Source organism: Oncorhynchus masou, chromosome 27 (assembly GCF_036934945.1).
Source record: "Oncorhynchus masou masou isolate Uvic2021 chromosome 27, UVic_Omas_1.1, whole genome shotgun sequence".
NCBI classification, from domain to species: Eukaryota; Metazoa; Chordata; class Actinopteri; order Salmoniformes; family Salmonidae; genus Oncorhynchus; species Oncorhynchus masou.
Genome location: NC_088238.1, coordinates 32883709 through 32904659, shown reverse-complemented (window position 1 = coordinate 32904659; position 20951 = coordinate 32883709). Strand labels below are relative to the sequence as shown.

Genomic DNA, 20951 nt, shown 5'->3' with positions numbered 1-20951 from the left:
TCCATCACATTCTGCTGCTTCAGACAGAGAAGGGCTGGTAGGTAGATGTGCTGGATCTGGGATATGTGCTTTGTAGGATATAGGGCACCCAGATTGAGGCCAGGATTTAATCTGATTGCTGGTTATAGGCATATAACTTGAGATTGAGCCAGGATGCAGCATGTACTGTGAATGGGATCTCTGCGAACACGGGAACATTGCCTTTAAAAGCTGCAATGCTTGTAGCATGTGATCGGATTGAATCCCTGTCTGAGTGTTGCTCTGGGGTTGTGGGTTCAAATCTCAACTGTTCTGAACGTAGTCTCGGAAATCCAAGACCTAAGGCAACGGCACTAGTACGCAGGACTATTTTGAATGCATTTTCACAGTATGTTAAATATACATATCTGAAGAGACGAGCTGGTGCCTCAGGTGTAAGGAACTTGCCCTCCAAACACAGGTCATGGGTTCAAGACCTGTGCGCACCACTGGAGTGCTTTAATTCTGAACAAGGGGATACTACTCAGTCAATGAGCAGCGGTTATTGAGAAAATCTCCCAGAAAAAGCACTTGTTTGTTTTCAATAGAGACTTCTCTATATTTTAAAACGAAGGGCCCTATTCAATCTGTATCGCTGACGTGTTACATATTGCGCAATATACGGTACATTCTAAAGCAACTTCCGATTAAGGCCAACATATGCAGCTTTAAATGCAGTCTCCGCCAACGCGGAAACATTGCCTTTAAATTACAATTGGGCTTTAGCGCTGAACTACCGTGATAAGCGTTGATCTCGATTTTTTTTAAAGAGGCCACTTTTTCCAGACGTTATTCTCCATAACCGCTGCTGTCCATATTTCCGAACCCAAGGAATTTATCCCTCCGCCTCCGCTTATTACTCCCATCCAATCAGCCATCATTGTGCGGCAGCCACTCCCTCAGGTAGCCTTGACTCACTGACCAGTGAAGTCCTCAATATCCAACCATGCTCCAGAACAGGCACCTGGGTTCATGCCTACAACCCTGTGCTTCTGGGGCCAGAGCCACAGACTCTTTTACATTGAGAATTTAAGAAAGCCTCACAAAACAGGTATTTTGAACCTACAACTCTTTGGCTACCAGGCAGGGATTTGACCCCAGACTCAACCCTGGAATAGTTATCTCCATATATTTGACATTAGCAGAAAGGAAAGCACAGGTAATGACATGGCATCATGGCAAACATTTAACCCCAAAGCCACAAACTCCTTCAGATGCTATATTGTCACCCCTTTATACAAGTGGCAGGATTAGAAAGTAGTGAACAAGTTGAGAGTATTCTCAGCAGCTATTTCTGACTGCACACAATATCCACACCTGTGAGGAGGCAGACTGCATTAAAAGAAAATGTCCCTCCCAAGCTCACTGGAATCCCCACCCCCAGGTCTCCCTCCCTTCCACTCCCCTACAAGAGTCCCCCTTATCTTAAAATGTTCAAACATGACAACATGATGTCAGAATGTCTTTATTATCCAATGTATGAAGTAAAACATAATTAGTAGAATTTAAAAAGAAAAAAGTTTTTAAAAAATTAGTATTGTTTCTTTTTACATAATATACATTTCTTTAAATTGTTAATTAATAACAATACAAATAATTCAAACATGCCATATATTGCCATGACAACAGCCTGGGTGAGTATAGTGAGCATAGAATATCGAGCCATCTCAAAGGCCCATCAGTCAGTGAGTCAGGGGTGTAGCAGGATGGGTGTAGCAACAGGATAGGTGTAGCAGTAGGATGGATGGAGCAGCAGGATGGGTGTAGCAGGATGGGGAAACATATCCAATCCTAAAAATGGATCATCCAGACAGTCCCGCCTTGATCCTGGTCATAACGTTGTATCAGAGGCGAAGTGACCTCACAACCACGACCCTGATCACAGATTTCGAGGGAAAGTGACGTGAGTGTCTTTTGTGACGCGAGTGCCCGTTGTGCAGGCCCAGTCCCAGGAATAGAGCTCAGGCCCAGTTGTGCAGGCCCAGTCCCTGGAATAAAGCTCAGGCCCAGTTGTGCAGGCCCAGTCCCTGGAATAGAGCTCAGGCCCAGTTGTGCAGGCCCAGTCACCGGAATAGAGCTCAGGCCCAGTTGTTCCAGGCCCAGGGATAGAGTTCAGGCCCAGTTGTGCAGGCCCAGTCCCAGGAATAGAGCTCAAGCCCAGTTGTGCAGGCCCAGTCCCCGGAATAGAGCTCAGGCCCAATTGTGCAGGCCCAGGCCCAGGGATAGAGTTCAGGCCCAGTTGTGCAGGCCCAGTCCCAGGAATAGAGCTCAGGCCCAGTTGTGCAGGCTCAGGGATAGAGTTCAGGCCTAGTTGTGCAGTCCCAGGAATAGAGCTCAGGCCCAGTTGTGCAGGCCCAGTCCCCGGAATAGAGCTCAGGCCCAGTTGTGCAGGCCCAGTCCCCGGGACAGCATGATGGCCTCCAGGTCTCTGTCCTCCTGGCTCTCCTGCAGCCGCTGCTCCTCCAGCAGAGACACCAGAGCATCTCTCTGCTCCACCACCTCCAACATCTCCCCCAGGATTAGCTTCTCCTCAGCCAGCTCTGCCTCACCCTTCAGGTGGTCTTAAAGAGAGGGAGAGAGAGAGTGAGAGAAGAATGAAAACAGAGAATATATTAAGAGCATTATGGTACAGTATGGTGTGTATGAGTGTACTTACCATCCACAGCCATCCGCTCTCTGAGCTCTTGTTGAAGACGGCTCTGTCTGTCCTCCAACTCCAGCTCCCGAGCACTGAGGGAAAGACAGTTGTCATGGAGACCATGTCACACTGATTGACTCAGATAATTGCATACTGCACCGAGCCATTCTACAGTTGTGGCGAAAAGTTTTGAGAATGACACATATATTGATTTTCACAATGTCTGCAACCTCAGTTTGTATGATGGCAATTTGCATATACTCCAGAATGTTATGAAGAGTGATCAGATGAATTGCAATTAATTGCAAAGTCCCTCTTTGCCATGCACATGAACTGAATCCCCCAAAAACATTTTCACCGCATTTCAGCCCTGCCACAAAAGGACCAGCTGACATCAAGTCAGTGATTCTCTCGTTAACACAGGTGTGAGTTTTGACGAGGACAAGGCTGGAGATCACTCTGTCATGCTGATTGAGTTCGAATAACAGACTGGAAGCTTCAAAAGGAGGGTGGTGCTTGGAATCATTGTTCTTTCTCTGTCAACCATGGTTACCTGCAAGGAAACACGTGCCGTCATCAATGCTTTGCACACAAAGGGCTTCACAGGCAAGGATATTGCTGCCAGTAAGATTGCACCTAAATCAACCATTTATCGGATCATCAAGAACTTCAAGGAGAGTGGTTCAATTGTTATGAAGAAGGCTTCAGGGCGCCCAAGAAAGTCCAGCAAGCGCCAGGACCATCTCCTAAAGTTCATTCAGCTGCAGGATCGGGGCACCACCAGTACAGAGCTTGCTCAGGAATGGCAGCAGGCAGGTGTGAGTGCATCTGCACGCACAGTGAGGTGAAGACTTTTGGAGGATGGCCTGGTGTCAAGAAGGGCAGAAAAGAAGCCACTTCTCTCCAGGAAAAATATCAGGGACAGACTGATATTCTGCAAAAGGTACAGGGATTGGACTGCTGAGGACTGGGCTAAAGTCAATTTCTCTGATGAATCCCCTTTCCGATTGTTTGGAGCATCCGGAAAAAAGCTTCTCCGGAGAAGACAAGGTGAGCGCTACCATCAGTCCTGTGTCATGCCAACAGTAAAGTATCCTGAGACCATTCATGTGTGTGGTTGCTTCTCAGCCAAGGGAGTGGGCTCACTCACAATTTTGCCTAAGAACACAGCCATGAATAAAGAATGTTACCAACACATTCTCCGAGAGCAACTTCTCCCAAACATCCAGGAACAGTTTGGTGACAAACAATGCCTTTTCCAGCATGATGGAGCACCTTGCCATAAGGCGAAAGTGATAACTAAGTGGCTCGGGGAACAAAACATCGATATTTTGGGTTCATGGCCAGGAAACTCCCCAGACCTTAACCCCATTATGAACTTGTGGTCAATCCTCAAGAGGCGGGTGGACAAACAAATCCCACAAATTCTGACAAACTCCAAGCCTTGATTATGCAAGAATAGGCTGCCATCAGTCAGGATGTGGCCCAGAAGTTAATTGACAGCATGGTAGGGCAGGTTGCAGAGGTCTTGAAAAAGAAGGGTGAACACTGCAAATATTGACTCTTTGCATCAACTTCATGAAATTGTCAATAAAAGCCTTTGACACTTATGAAATGCTTGTAATTATACTTCAGTATTCCATAGTAACATCTGACAAAAATATCTAAAGACACTGAAGCAGCAAAATTTGTGAAAATTAATATTTGTGTCATTCTCAAAACTTTTGGCCATGACAGTACATACTGCCATTCCGACATAAGTGCTCATACATTTGAGAAGCACAAAGCACAGAGTCCAGTGGTGACTGGGGAAGATGAGGGGTGGGGGGGTGTGTCTATTTGTCAATAACAGCTGGTGCGAGATGTCTAATATTAAAGAATTCTCGAGATATTGCTCACCTGAGGTAGAGTACCTTAAGGTAAACTCACACTATCTACCAAGAGAGTTCTCATCTATATTATTCGTAGCCGTCTATTTGCCACCACAAACCGATGCTGGTACTAAGACCACACTCAACCAACTCTATAAGGCCATAAGCAAACAAGAAAATGCTCATCCAGAAGTGGCGCTCCTAGTGGCCGGGGACTTTAATGCAGGTAAACTTAAATCCGTTTTACCTCATTTCTACCAGCATGTGCAACCATGTGCAACCAAAAAACTAGACCACCTTCACTCCACACACAGAAATGCATACAAAGCTCTCCCCCGCCCTCCATTTGGCAAATCTGACCATAATTCTATCCCCCTAGGCTCTCGGATTCCTGCTTACAAGCAAAAACTAAAGCAGGAAGTACCAGTGATTTGCTCAATACAGAAGTGGTCAGATGACGTGGATGCTAAGCTACAGGACTGTTTTGCTAGCACAGACTGGAAGATGTTCCTGGGAGTCATCCAATGGTAATGAGGAGTATACCACCTCAGTCATCGGCTTCATCAATAAGTGCATCGACGACGTCATCCCCACAGTGACCGTACGTACATATTCCAACCATAAGCCATTAATCATTAAGTTTGCTGACGACACAACAGTGGTAGGCCTGATCACCGACAACGATGAGACGGCCTATAGAGAGGAGGTCAGAGTCCTGGCAGTGTGGTGCGAGGACAACAACCTCTCCCTCAATGTGAGTAAGACAAAGGAGCTGATCGTGGACTACAGGAAAAGGCGGGCTGAACAGGCCCCGATTAACATCGAGCGGTTTGAGAGTTTCAAGTTCCTTGGTGTCCCCATCACCAACGAACTATCACGGTCCAAACACACCAAGACAGTCGTGAACATGGCACAGCAACATTTTTCCCCCTCAGGAGACTGAAAAGATTTTGCATGGGTCCCCAGATCCTCAAAAAGTTCAACAGCTGCACCATCGAGAGCATCCTGACCGGTTGCATCACCTCCTAGTATGGCAACTGCTCGGCATCTGATTGTAAGGAGCTACAGAGGGTAGTTCGTACGGCCCAGTATGTCGCTGGGACCAAGCCTCCAGCCATCCAGGACCTATATGCTAGGCGGTGTCAGAGGAAAGCCCCAAAAATCATCAGAGACTCCAGTCACCGAAGTCATTGACTGTTTTCTCTGCTACCGCATGGCAAGCGGTACCGGAGCGCCAAGTCTATGACCAAAAGGCTCCTTAACAGCTTCTATCCCCAAGCCATAAGACTGCTGAACCTTTAATGAAGGGGCCACTGGACTATTTACATTGACACCCCCCCCATTTGTTTTGTACACTGCTGCTACTCGCTGTTTATTATCTATGCATAGTCACTTCTCCCCTACATGTACAAATGACCTCAACTAGCCTGTACCCCCGCACATAGACCCGGTACCGGTCTCCCTGTATATAGCGTAGTTATTGTTATTTTATTGTGTTACTTTTTTACTTTAGTTTATTTGGTAAATATTTTCTTAACTCTTTCTTGAACTGCTAAAACTGAACTGCTGGTTAAGGGCTTGTAAGTAAGCATTTCACGGTAAGGTCTACACTCGTTGTAGTCGGGGCGCATGTGACAAATAAAGTTGGATTTGATTTGACATAGGGGGTCAAAGGTCAGATAGATACTCACAATATCATGAGTTCTGACTCATAGCGCATCAGACAGTTCTTCTGCTGGACCAGCTTGAACCACTGCTGCATCAGAGCTGGGTCATCCTGCCTGCCCATGACTAAAGGAGAGAGAGGAAAATGGAAAGAGGGAGGGAGGGGTAGGGGGGAGAGAGAAAGAGAGAGAGAGGAGGGTAATGAATAGTTAGAGGGGAATACAGTATAGTGTGTGAGGTACATACCTCCCAGGTGTAAGTCCAGCTCTTCACTGTCATTCGACTCTCCCCAGTAGTCTATAATGAGAACATACAAGGGAGTTGACCACATGACCACACGTACACTGATAATTTGCTTCGTCAAACTAACTAAGAGTAGTATAGGTAAAACAAACCATGATGTCAAACAAGCGTGTAAAAAGTGTGTGTGTTTACCTGCTTCCCCTCTCAAGGCCTTCTCCACCGCCACACCCCTCTCCTCCAGCTGCCTCTGCTTCTCCTCCACCTGCTCTAACTGCCTTTGGATCATCTGACAAGGCACATTTTATACACTCAAGCCCTGTTTGTACCTGATTCAAACATGCATTATTTGCCCTGATCTTGTCCACATTCACATTTTCAGACAGGTGTAGACGACTAAAATACGCATTGGATCTGATTGTGAGCCGATCTTCCTGATCCCCTCCGGAGGTAGTCAGGCACACATGGTGGTGTTTACAGAGGCAGCCCAATTCTGATATTTTTCCTTTAATTGGTATTTTGACCAATCAGATCAGCTCTATAGCCTATAATTGAACAAAAGATCAGAATGGGTCTGCCTATGTAAATGCAGCAAATGTGTCTGGATATCTTACAAGTGCAGACAAATCTAAACAGTAAATCCATTTAAATAACTCTTATCCCGCATTCTAAAATCACTGACAGGTGGCACCCATTGACTTGGCATCAATATGTGTCTTGTAAAATGCATGAGCTGGCGCACACCCAGAGAAAATGACTTAGTGTGGAGGTGCTGACTAACAGTGAATAAACCGGAATCTGAAAAAAACAAAAGAGAGTCTCAAGCTCAATGTATAATCTCCCAGTTATTTATTAGGTAAACCAATTATTACTGGGAGTTTATACATAAAGTCTGTGACTCTTTGTTTTTATAGCTTACAATCAATATGTGTCTTAAAATAAATAAATAAAGAATAGCTGCCAAATCATTTGCATACAGGGAGTGACCTGTGAACGTAGACACTGGACGGATAGAAGATATTTTAATACCATGCCTAGACATATTTCTGAAAATGTGGGCACAATCAGAATGTGGACAAGATCAAGACAAAAGATGCATGTTCGTGCCATCTACAATACCAACGAGGCTTTAAACAAATCATACGCACCCACACAAATTATACACACACTCACACATACATTATAAACCTGCATCTTACCTGGGCCCTGTGCAGTCTCTTGAGTTGCTCTTGTTTGGCCTGTTTGCGCGCTGCCCTTTGTACTCTGCGTGTTAACCTGGCATCTAGCTGCTCCTCCTCTGGGTCCCGGTCTCTGTGGAACATGGCCTCTGACACATCCAGGCTGGACGGGTCCTTCAGGTCCATCATGTGCACCAGTACCCCGACCACCTCCGTAGGGCACGATGACTTCCGCTGTGTATCCATACGGGGGGAGCTGTCCCGCTCCCTCTCCTTCCCCACGTGCCTCTGTAGGAGAGAGAGAGAGAGAGAGAATCAGCAGGCTGTACACAGACACACACACATAGCATACGTGCACACAGACACACACACCATTAATGTTTGACCACAGCAACAAATACATACACACTACACACTACTGAGTATACACCCTACTGAGGGTTAGGGACGATAAGGACGCAGCACAGAGAACAGAAAGGCTTGATGCAACCAATAAGAATGTTCACACTACCTTAATGGCATACGCCCTCTTAAAGGCCAGGGCATGAGGCACATATGCAGACTTGGAAAGAGGAAGACCAAAAAACAATCAAAATCGGGCACACAATATCTAGTATGTCTAGTTCAGACAAAACGTACTCTAAATCGGAACTTACAAACTATTTATTACAGCTATAAACGACCCGTGTACACAACGGGAGAAACGTAACCATCTACACAACGGGAGAAACGTAACCATCTACACAACGAGAGAAACGTAACCATCTACACAATGGGAGAAACGTAACCATCTACACAACGGGAGAAACGTAACCATCTACACAACGGGAGAAACGTAACCATCTACACAACGAGAGAAACGTAACCATCTACACAATGGGAGAAACGTAACCATCTACACAACGGGAGAAACGTAACCATCTACACAACGGGAGAAGCGTAACCATCTACACAACGGGAGAAACGTAACCATCTACACAATGGGAGAAGCGTAACCATCTACACAACGGGAGAAACGTAACCATCTACACAACGGGAGAAACGTAACCATCTACACAACGGGAGAAACGTAACCATCTACACAATGGGAGAAGCGTAACCATCTACACAACGGGAGAAACGTAACCATCTACACAACGGGAGAAATGTAACCTCTCTCAGTAACTCTGCTGTAACGATCTCTCACCGGACTAGTACATAGCAGCCTTCATCCTACTGCCACAAAGTAGTATACCTCCCCTTCCTCATTCTCCTCTTCCTCCTCCTCCTCAATGGTTTCCTTCTGAAGGTCTGACGCTAGGTCAAACAGCTCCAGACGAAGCTAAAAACATTGATCCGTTAAAACATTTACCTGAGCCTCTGAAGACAGGAGATATGGTAACCAACAAAGACCAGATATCCCCTAACACATATGACATCAGCCTCCTATAGTGCGAATGCATTTCCTCCAAACAATCACTGTAAAGACTGCTGGCATACACAGATCTGTAGAGCTGAACAGAGGTCTGTAGTGACATCGCTGACTCTCACAGTCAGAGCTGTAGTGAAATGTCAAGCCTGCTGCTCTGAGATCAGTGGTAGTGTTAGTAGTGATGTCCTTACGTTGGCCTTGGGGTTCATGGAGCACCTCTCCATCACAACAGAGCAGGTGATGTCTGACTCCTCCGGCCCTGACCAGCTCTGGCGCTCCCTGAACTTCACACCTGCACAAACACAGAGGTTCACCATAGGAAATCACTATACCAAATCAAATCAAATCAAATTTATTTATATAGCCCTTCGTACATCAGCTGATATCTCAAAGTGCTGTACAGAAACCCAGCCTAAAACCCCAAACAGCAAGCAATGCAGGTGTAGAAGCACGGTGGTTAGGAAAAACTCCCTAGAAAGGCCAAAACCTAGGAAGAAACCTAGAGAGGAACCAGGCTATGTGGGGTGGCCAGTCCTCTTCTGGCTGTGCCGGGTAGAGATTATAACAGAACCAGATCACCAGAGTGTGTGTGTATTACCTCTTCTCTCCGCAGAAGTTCTCCTCCTGCCCTGCTCTTTGGGGGCTGGGGCTGTTGCCATTTTGGAAAGGGAAGTCCTGCCCTTCTTCTTCCTGTCCCTCTTATAGCCAGAGATGACAGCTCTCCACAGGCCCAGGGGTCCACCCTCTCCTATGCCCGCTTCAGACACACTCTGGCTGGGGGGCTGGTTGTCCCTGCAGCACTTACGTGAAGGGAAGAGGGAGCCCCCCTGGAGTTGTGTGAGGAGGAGGGGAGGCAGGCTCTCTGTGAGTCTGCGGGGGTCTAGACCACCTCTGCTCTTCCTTGGGAGAGGCTCCCTTCCTAGGGGGATTTTCGTGTCCTCCCAGCCCACTCCCATGGCTGCTCTCTCTATCTCCCTCCTCCTCTCCATCTCCCTCTTCCTCCCGATCTCTCTCTCGTCTCTGGGCACTGCCTTAAGGGGCTTCAGGGGGGACAAGTTGGGGTTGATGTCCTCTAAGGGGTCTATTACTACACCCTTACACAGCTTCTCCCCAAGAGACCCCGCCCCAACAGACCCCCCCGCAACAGATCCCCTTCCCCCATCCACGTCCCACGGTTTCAGCTTCTTGCCCCCGACCCCCCGCACAACAGCCGACGCCATGATAGGTGCGGGGGCAAATCGAGGGGCAGGGCGAGAGGCGGGGCTTTGCAGTGACTCCGCCTCCACAGAAGGGTGGGGCAGGCTATCCCAGCATGCCTTGAGCTGGGCAGGGGGAGGGATGCCGGGAGGGGTGAGAGGGTCAGAGGTAGAGGTGGTGGAGCTCCCGCCCACACCGATCCCCGAACTACTGCTGGAGTCCCGCACCCTCTCCCTCTCCTTCCCCCCTCTCTCCCTCTCCTCTCGCTCTTTTCTCTCCTTCATCTCTTTCTTCTCCCCATCCTCCTCTCCCTCGTCTGGACCCGGGGAGCAGCCAGAGGTGGTGGAGGAGTTGGGGGAGGAGTAGGTAAAGACAGAGGAGTCTGGAATTGACACTGAGGACGTGGGTGTGGGTGCATGCGACGTTAAAGGTGTGGGTGTGAAGGGTGTTGAGGCAGTGGCCGGAGTGGAGAAGGTGATATTGGGTACACTGGTGGGGCTGTGTGGACCGTGTGTGTCGGGTGTTGTCGAGTCAGGCAGTTGTATGTCAGGCGTGTGTGTGTCTGGAGAGTGCGTGTCAGGCATGTTTGTGTCATGTGTGTATGTGTCAGGTGTGTATGTGTCTGGAGAGTGTGTGCTCTGCTGCCACTCGTCCAACGAGGCTACCTCCTCAGCGGTGAGTGGAGATGTTCCTTCCCCTGAGAGAGAGAGAAAGAGAGAGAGAGAGAGAGAGAGAGAGAGAGAGAGAGAGAGAGAGAGAGAAAGGGAGGGAGGGGGGAAGAGAGAGATGAGGAGAAAGAGTTGCAGGCGGAGTAAGGGAGAGAGAGAGAGAGAGAGAGAGAGGGAGGGGAAGTAAAGAGAAAGTCAAAATCCCTACAGAGAAAACCAGATAGCAACCTCCCGTGTCGTACAGGACATATTACTTGTGAGCCACAGTTGGTAATGAGCGAGAGTAGGTATTAGGGTTTTTTTTGTCACTGTTTAGCAACACTGTAGAGTTGATGAGGCAAAGGATATTAGTAATAAGGTTTGGGCAACCACAGCCACCAAAGCCATTGGACAGTGGTGCAAGAATCACTTGTCTAAGTCCATGGGGTGCAATAGGTGGGGAAGTTACTGTAACTTTGGCCTACTAGTGTGTCATTATGCTCAAGGACACAGCAAAACATGAAAAATGGTTAGTAAAACAAATCAATTCCCATAATAAAAATGATAAACATGTTTTGTTAGCTTTCTCTCATGTGGCGGTGCCACCTGTCTCCTGCACCTCTTCTAGAGGGAGGAGCCACAGACCTGAGTGACGCTCCCTGTCCCACGGATAGTACTCCCCTTCTACCAGCAGGGGGAAACACACCAAATAGAGAGACGAGCAGGGAGGGAGGGCACACATAGACACAGAGAGAAAGAGGGTTGAGAGAACAGAACAGAGAACAAAAGAGAGGAAAGGAGGGGAAAGATGAGGAAAGGAAACTAGTCTAAAAACAATCTTCCTAACTAACAGCACTTAGCCAATTACCATCACTAGATAACTCCTCCTCATCATCTTCATCATCTTCATCAACCTCTCCTTCCTCCTCTCCTTCTTCTGTCTCTTCTTCGTCATCTCCTCTCTCTCCTCGGAGGCGTGCGTGTAGTTCCATGGCCTTCCTCCATGAGTCTCTAGCCAGGTCATTGGTTAGAGCCCGCTGCCTCTCCCCCTCCTCCTCCGTCTCTGATTCTGAACTATGAGGAGAGAGGAAGGCAATTACTGTGTGTGTGTGTGTGTGTGTGTTCGTGTGTGTGTGTGTGTGTGTGTGTGTTGTGTGTGTGTGTGTGTGTGTGTGTGTGTGTGTGTGTGTTCGTGTGTGTACAAGAGAAAAGGGGGAGAGAGCAAGAGAGGGGGGAGAAAGAGGGGAAGAGACAGAGGGAGAGGATATGGGAGATAGTTTGCTAGAGAGAAAATGGGGGAGAGAGAGAACAGATAAATGTTTGTTTTTGTAATGCTAACCTGGAACCCTCGTTGTCCCGCAACGAGATGCGCTTATGATTGGCCTTCTTCACCTCTGTCACCAGCAGACTGAGGTTGTAATTGGCCAGCGTCTCCTCTGGCACCTCCTCCGGCTCATCTGTTAGCTGCTCAGTCTCCAGGCTCCCCAGGCTCCCACGGTAGTTCTCCAGCTCTATACGCTCTGGCGTGCCGCGCACGCGCTTAGCCAAGCCACACTCCCTCTCAATCAGAGATGCCACTGAGTGCACACACGCACACATACACACACACACATACACATAGAAGCTTTACCAAGCCGGACCCACTCCCAATCAGAGACGCCACTGAGAAACACACACACACAGACATACACTTAGCCAAAGTCAATGTCACATTCTTTGCGCACTCAGGACATTCTTTACACACTCAGCGGCGTCACTAAGAAACACATTCTGTGCACAAACACACATCACAAGCATTACGACTGAAAACACACACATGACACAGATACATGAACCGCTTGGCTTACCTGAGGACCTGCGGCCTGCTGTCACCACAGTCACTGAGGAGCGAGGGTTAGTGGACAGAGCCGCTGGGGACTCCTGGGAGGGAGGAGCAAAGGAGGGGTCAAAGAAAAAACAGTATTTTACCCCCCAAAATTCCAAGGATCAGTCTATTGATCTACAGAAAAGCTCATACATACATGACGTATTGTCCTCAAAACAATATAATATACAGAGAGAGAGAGAGAGAGAGAGAGAGCTCGTCATCAAATGAAACCGTAATTGCTATGTCTATACAAATATCAGGAGTTATAACCCAGGTCAGCCAAGAGCTTCCATTTAGCCAGAGTACGAGGGGAAAGGCAGAAGTCCTTACCAGGAGGGTCTGCTGAGAGGGGGTCCGTTCGTAGGGGGTTGGATGCTGGTCGGAGGTAGGAGGAGCTGGTCTCTTCCTCTGGACCGGCCCAACCAGACGGAGGTCATAGTGTGGCTTACAGTAGAACTTCCCTACGCACAGAACCAATGTGTTAGAACACTATACATAGAACCGCCCTACACACAGCAGTTTTAGAACCTCACTACACTAAGAATTGCAGCTTGAGAACCGAAACTACAGAGAGATCTGCAGCTCCCATGCATCTTACAGAAGAACTTTAAACAAAAACCAAAGTGTTTTCTAACGACAGTAGTACTACAGGGAAAGCAGTGGAATAAATCTTACAAGTCTTCAGCTAAATCGTTTTACATTTCCACACAAAGAAAACAGTGTCCCTGGACCTTGAGGAAATGTCTCTCAGCTTCCCGGAAAGGAATGAAATAGAGTTGTGTCTTACAGTGTGACTCCTCCATAGAAAACAGCGGCGGTGGACAGAATTGACAGGAAGACACACTCGATCCAGTCCTTACACTGACAGACCACTTCATATATAGTCGACCCTACACACACTCCCCTCACACTCAAACGGTTATCATGTGACACCTCATCCCCAATTGGTTGAACGGTTTTGAATTCAACTTCGGGATTAGCTCCTGACATGACAACACTGACATCTTTTGTATCACATCTCTAAGAGGTACAACACACACACACACAGTCACACACGCAAGCAGGCATGTACACACACAAGCCTTTTGTGGGCCCTAAGTGAGATTTGGTTGGGGGGGGGGGGGGTTCACCCCCCAAAACATTTTGGTGGCCCTCCTATTCACGGCAAAGAGAAACATTTACGTTTAACATTTAATTTCCTGCAGTTATACACATTTTGCGATGGGGCAGAGAGAAAATGTTGCAAATTTACAGGAAATGTCTTGCAATTCTAACCATTTTGCCATGGGGTGGAGAGACATTTTTGCAGTTTTAAAGTTTACTTCCTTCAGGTCTACACATCTTGCCATGACTTTTGCCATGTTAATGATATCTGAGTGAGAGTGACTAACAAAATCAATGGGGGCCCCCGTGGAGGTCAGGGGAGCCCCTATGGACGTGTCCTGCATGCACGGTCGGGATTCGGCGTACAAATTCAGATAGTTTAGTTAGCTGACTTACGAATCTAAAAATGGTTAGCTGACATGGCTAATTGAGTGACTGTCAGTGACTGACATAACAAGAGAAAAACATGCTGATGCACTACCACAATTTTACTTGCACCTTGTTTATTCTACAGTAATTTGAATCCCCGACTGAGGCCCCACCCCCCACACACCCAACCAAAGATACACAACCACACAGTCAGTCCAGGGAGCCCCAGGCCCCAACTGTGCAGTAAGCAACACACTGAGTTTGTGTTCTTCATGTGTTAATTTAGTTGGTCTCTGGTCTGCTGATAACCTGGGAGCCATACAAAGTGATCATGCAGTGTAACATCAACCCTGAGGGCAGATTGGAGCAATCAGTGTAAAATCAGTGTAAAATCAATCAGTGTGATTGAGTGTCACTGACCCTCATAGACTGCAGGTCAGAGCTGCATTCAAGATAAAACAACAAGGCATATAAAGCATATAAGCATATAAAACAATTTGAGGCAGTGTTTCAGTGCCAAGACCATGCTGGGCTGGTAGTGGTACAGTGCCTTACGAAAGTATTCGGCCCCCTTGAACTTTGCGACCTTTTGCCACATTTCAGGCTTCAAACATAAAGATATAAAACTGTATTTTTTTGTGAAGAATCAACAACAAGTGGGACACAATCATGAAGTGGAACGACATTTATTGGATATTTCAAACTTTTTTTAAAATTAAAACTGAAAAATTGAAAACCTCGCCAGAAGTTCAGTGAGGATCTCTGAATGATTCAATCTTGACCTAAATGACTAATGGCCGTGCAAAATTATTCAGCCCTCTTAAGTTAATACTTTGTACTGCGCCACCTTTTGCTGCGATTACAGCTGTAAGTCGCAACAATCAGGTATATTGCACAAATCTGGCCTTTATGGAAGAGTGTCTCTATCAGTTTTGCACATCAAAATTGAACTTTTTGGCAACAATGACGTTATGAGACTGAAATTTTCTTCAGCCATTCCTCCTTGCAAAAAAACAAAAACTTTCTACAAGGCACTGTATTTTCAGTGTGTGTGTGGTAGGGCAGCCCTTGTCATTCATTGGAGTTACTCACTTTTATTTTGAATTTCTACCCCCTTTTTCTCCACAATTTTGTGGTATCCAATTGTTAGTAGTTACTATCTTGTCTCATCGCTACAACTCCCATATGGGCTCGGGAGAGATGAAGGTCGAGAGCCATGCGTCCTCCGAAACACAACCCAACCAAGCCGCACTGCTTCTTAACACAGCGCGCATCCAACCCGGAAGCCAGCTGCACCAATGTTTCGGAGGAAACACCGTGCACGAAGCGAACTGGTCAGCGTGCACTGCGCCCGGCCCGCCACAGGAGGCGCTGGTGCGCGATGAGACAAGGATATCCCTACAAGCCAAACCCTCCCTAACCCGGACTACGCTGGGCCAATTGTGCATCGCCCCATGGACCTCCCGGTCGCGGCCGGCTGTGACGGAGCCTGGGCATGAACCCAGAGTCTCTGGGTGGGGCGACGCACAATTGGCCTAGTGGCGCAGTGCCTTAGACCACTGCGCCACCCGGGAGGCCCCAGAGTTACCCACTTTTAACATTACTCTCTAACCCTATGGAGCTCAGTGACCCCCCCCTCCCCTCACCGTTAGGTCGGTCGTAGGCGTAAGAGGCCAGGCGAAGGGTGGAGCTGCAGTGGTCACACTGGAAGCAGCTCCGGTGGAAGAACAGTCCCTCAGCACTGAGTCTCTCCATCACGTACACACGCCTACTGCAGAAGAAACACACGTCACTGGCCCCTCCTGGCCCCGGCCCCGCCAACACAGAGTGAACGCCAGCCTGAGAGGGGGGGAGGGAGAGAGAGAATAAGCTGTGATACATGGATCACCTCACTTCAGAGTTAGCCGAACAAAAACACATTTACTAGAAGAACCGTGTGCAAATGCAAAGTTTGTTAACAGAATTATGGTAAAACATCCCTCAAGTTTTTGTGTGCACCTTTTTCCAAAATATTCAATACCTGTTCAATTAAGGTTCAACCATCAGGTGTCAGCTATGACATGACACATTGATTTAGATTTGTATTTATTTTGGTTATTGAAATTGATTTACACCCTGTAACAGAGGGGGTCTCAAAGTAATAGTAAATTAACTATTTTCCTATTGGTTTAAAATGTAGTGGTAAATATGTCTTACAGTGGTCAACATGGAATTAAAAGCTTCCAATGACATACAGGTTTCTGTCGTAGTTTAAACCATGTATTTCACTGTGGCTGCGCTGTCCACTCGGTAGGGCTGAATTTCAGTCTCAGCTGAGGTCCTTTACACATAGATTGTCCTTTGTAGTTCCTCATTTTCGCCATTTATTTGCCATGCGTCCTTTATTTTAAAAAAAATGCCTTTATTCCAATGCATTAGAATTCTCTGTTGATTTATAATTGTTTGATATTGTCCGTCAGCTGTTTAGAGGACTCATTGCTTTGATTTTCAGGTGCGCCTGTTGGTTCTCCCTGCCGTCCGTGGCCAGTAGTACACCATTTATTTAACTTGATTATTTTCTATCAATAATCATTTTCTTTCCTGTATCAGCTGATGATGGTTGACAATATCCCTAGACAACTAGCCTACAGCTAGACACCAATGCGAATTCAATGAATCCAACAAGTAGGCCTATACATTACTGACAGTAGGCCTATAGTTGATTCTTTCCGTTAGAAGCATTCGATTTTGCAATGGCATAGGACTACATTATTTTGGATTTGTGTGTCCATGAGGACTGTTTTCAAGGCGAAACATAATGAAATGTTACGTAGGGATAGTTACACATACAGTGTATTTTTCGAGATCTCGGAGAGCCATGATTTGTACAGGGTTGAAGTTCACTGTTCTAATTAACATTCTAAATGCGTAATAATGACAAATAACACTGTCGTTAATGTAAGGAAAGAAAGGTGGTGTTGTATGTCACCCGATCTGTGAAGACTCGAAGCATTACCTCATGAATTATGACAACTAGGGTGTAAAACATATTTTGATTCAACTCATGCATGATATTGAATGTATGCTACCTATTCTGCGTATGTTAATGTGTTTAAAATTGCCTTGGCTGAGAGGGAGTGTAAACGCAAGTAAACGCCGTTGACCCACAATTTTCTGAAAAATGCTTTGAAAGTATAGGGAGCGTTTCTTTTTTCACTACGACCAGCAATCAGACTTCACTCACTTATTTTTTTTTTACCACTACACTCTGGCTACGGGTCGGTCTATCTGAAGTTCATGGTAAATACACCCTAGAGTTTTTACCGGGACAGTTTCAGACCCATTCCAGGTGTCCCGACTTTTCAGGCTACAGAAAATGTCAATTTGTCTGTGGTTTGAGACTACTATGGTTTCCATTGTAGCAAACTCAATTGCAGACAATCTGTTACCGATAGATTTACTGATACCGAATTGATATCAGTAAAAACCAGTGGTGGAAAAAGTACCCAGTTGTCATACTTGAGTTAAAGTAAAGATACCTTAATAGAAAATGACTAAAGTAAAAGTCACCCAGTTAAATTCTACTTGAGTTAAAGTCTAAAAGTATTTAGTTTAAAATATACTTAAGTATCAAAAGTAAATGTAATTGCTAAAATATACTTAAATAATTTTTAATTCCTTATATTAAGCAAACCAGATCACACTATTTTCTGTTTTTTTTCCATTTACTGATAGCTAAGGGCACACTCCAACACTCATCATTTACAAACAAAGCATTTGTGTTTAGTGAGTCCACCAGATCAGAGGACATAGGGATGACAAGAGATGTTTTCTTAAAAGTGTGCAAATTGGACCATTTTTCTGTCCTGCTAAGCATTCAAAATGCAACGAGTACATTTTCTTTAGGAATGTAGAAGTAAAGGTAAAAGTTTTCAAATAGTAAAGTAACGTACAGATACCCCAAAAAACTATTTAAGTAGTACTTTAAAGAATGTTTAAAGTAAGTATGTTACACTACTGGTAAAAACACTATAACTAAATGATTGGTATACCTTCACTTGTTACTTTTGTGAACTTTCATTGTCCTCCCTCCTCATGAGGTAGAGAAATTCAAAGATATCTTAAAGATATGTGGGTTTTTGGTGCAGAATTTCACAGTACAAGGCAATGTTTCTTAAACTTACAGAAATGTCTCCAAAACTAAGTGTTGATATTAGTTGTCAGGGGTCTTTACTTCAACCTTATTGTGTTTTGATACATTATAATACCTTTTAAGACTTTTTCTGATAGATGTTTTCTCAGACCCCTTTTCTATCTGTTTGTCCAGACATCATAGCCTTTGTTTATTCCTCATTTCTGGGATGAAAATGGTTGAAAAATGTATATATGCCAGTAAAAAAAAAAAATGGACTCCTAGCTTTCATTTGACATCCAATTTGACATGCTCCTATAAACCTCACCTTGGCGCTCATGGGTACTTTAACATGGAAAGGGCCTACTTCAGAACCAGCCGAGATAGGGTATAATCCAATGCTGAATGAGTTTCGGCCTATTGACAGTATTAGTGTGAGTGAGTCGATTCATTCAAATACATTCTTACTGAATCCTTCCTATCAGGAGTGTGCTGGGGTGACGGTGACTCCTGACTTTGAAGCTGACAGGATATCTGTTCAGCCAATGAGCTTACTCCCCCTGTGTACATCTGAACGTATTTCTAAAAGGCAACAGGAGAAAAGAGAGACAAGAGATGAGGACGAAGGACAGAACAAACAGTAAACACACACAGACACACTCACTAGGGGCGTCACAATTGGAGCCATAAACATGTTGTTGTGGAAATGGAACACAAAGCTAGAAACATCAAACCCCGATTGGATTCTGTCGTTATACTAATTAAACCCTCTTTCTGTTGCAGTGTAATCATTGTCCAAAATCATGAATATAAATGTTATCATCACTAGGCCCTTATCTCACACCAATCAAGCTTAATTTGTAGGCAAATCAGAGAGGAGTCTGAGGAAAGAAGGCTGCGCAAACATGAAGAAAAACCATTCACAGGCCTCAGATTTTTAAAATCTTAAAAGGGAAAATTTCAGTTGCAGCATTGTCACATGCCACATGCCCTGCGGTAAGTTATACAAATATACTTTCTTAAAAGACCAAACAAGATGTACTCTGAATCCAGTTCATTCCAGTGTACTCCTCTTTCTCAGAAACAACAGTTGTTTATATGAATAACAGTATCATTTATCACTCTGACACTGCCCTGAGGCCCATAGATTGAACTCAAGTTGTAGCCCACTCATGGTCCACACTAGCCCAATAATGGACTGATGGAGCCAAACGTTAATCCTTATAGTCCAAGGATCTTACATGTTCTATTTAAAGGTGAATTGGGTCTGGAAGCCAAAATAAGCCAAATACTCCATCAAAACGTGAATCAATTCCCAATTGCGGTATGCTTCTAGAAACACAAATCCCCCTCATATCACATCAAAATAATTCCACAAATTGAAAATACAGTTGCAGCCGACTGCATTTTTCAGTGACAACACTTTTGTGGCGTCTGTCTTCAGTTTACACACAGGTGTTCAGAGACACAAAAAGCTAATTAGCACAGGTAGTCCACTCTGTTTTCCAGAAACGCTTGCACCATGGAAATGGCTGGCTGTTGATGATTTATTGCTTTACATGAAAGACAGGTTCCATATGTGTCCAAAATCCTACCGCAAGCGATGCGTGTTAATGTTTAGAGCACGGCCTCGGGGCTATACTATCGCCAATTGATGCTAAAGGTAGTTATGAATTGTCTATGAATGCGGTAGGTACACACTAGGGGTTTGGTTAAAGCTTTGACCGTGGGCAACTCTTACTGCCAACGTTCACCATGTATCTGTCAAGATCCACTACACTGAGAGAACAATTCATTGCCATGCGCCAGGTGGCGCAACCTTTGTCTGTCGGTTGACGGACTGCGAGTTGCGTAGGATTTGACGCCACCTGTCGAAAGACAATTCTGAAAAGACAATTGGTCTCTTTCTGTCCTGAATATATATCAGGGAACCACTGAGGTAGCCGAGAAGAGACCTCAAAAGTCATCACACCAGTGACACACATTAGTCTACAGATGGATAATGGGAACTTGGGGAATCTATGAACAATTATGTGGGGCATGGGACATCATTATTAGTCTACATGCCATCTAGTCTACACACAACTACATTACCCAGATTCCCCTGGGGGTGGCATACCTGCTCTCCCCTGCTGGGCAGAGTGTGACATTTGACCTTTTCCTTGTACTTGAAACTCATCTGCTCCTGCTGCTGCGTGCGCTTCTTCTGGGGTGAGATGGGTTTAGACGGCATCATGTGAGTGGGTGGTTTGAGGTAGCGAAATAGCGAAACACTGTGATATCGATGGGAACTAAAGCTAAGAAAGAGCTAGGAAAAAAGGCCACGCGACTGAGCTACACAACACACAAGCATCCAACCCCCATGTGGTGACACAGAGAGATACAGCTATATTAACTCTACAGTCCTCTAAGAACCACAGGTGGAGCAGGTGGGGGGGACTTACTATTTTTACCTGTTTCCAGGTGGCAGCGGAGGCCACAAAGGCTGGTTCCTGGGGGTCAGGGGATGCTGGAGGAGGTGGAAGCATGGGCATGGAGTCCCCCTGGTGGTCAGTTAGTAGAGGGAGTGAGGGCTTAAGACTCGAGGGCCTAGGCTAAGAGCTACCACTGCTAACCCTAACCACCAGTTAATCTT

General features: G+C 45.9%; 1 protein-coding gene across 4 annotated transcripts in view; it reads right to left on the bottom strand.

Annotated features, from left to right (window-relative positions):
- Positions 1–1467: 1467 nt before the first annotated feature.
- Positions 1468–20951, bottom strand: part of LOC135516028 (protein-methionine sulfoxide oxidase mical3b-like) — a 26431-nt gene continuing 6947 nt past the window's right edge. Inside the window, exons 16-32 of one of the 4 annotated variants that reach the window (XM_064939996.1) lie at positions 20770–20859; positions 20432–20522; positions 20121–20179; positions 18785–18898; positions 15852–16044; positions 13063–13193; positions 12713–12785; positions 12205–12442; positions 11734–11939; positions 9620–10915; positions 9213–9313; positions 7632–7898; positions 6628–6721; positions 6439–6489; positions 6219–6318; positions 2675–2748; positions 1468–2579 (exon numbers count right to left, since the gene is read on the bottom strand). In XM_064939996.1, coding sequence (XP_064796068.1) covers positions 2392–2579; positions 2675–2748; positions 6219–6318; positions 6439–6489; positions 6628–6721; positions 7632–7898; positions 9213–9313; positions 9620–10915; positions 11734–11939; positions 12205–12442; positions 12713–12785; positions 13063–13193; positions 15852–16044; positions 18785–18898; positions 20121–20179; positions 20432–20522; positions 20770–20859 — 3366 coding nt within the window. In that variant the 3' untranslated portion in view covers positions 1468–2391. Of the gene's footprint in view, positions 2580–2674; positions 2749–6218; positions 6490–6627; positions 6722–7631; positions 7899–9212; positions 9314–9619; positions 10916–11733; positions 11940–12204; positions 12528–12712; positions 12786–13062; positions 13194–15851; positions 16045–18784; positions 18899–20120; positions 20180–20431; positions 20523–20769; positions 20860–20951 lie in introns of those variants that run through there. The other 3 variants (XM_064939994.1, XM_064939993.1, XM_064939995.1) reach the window with 3 other exon arrangements.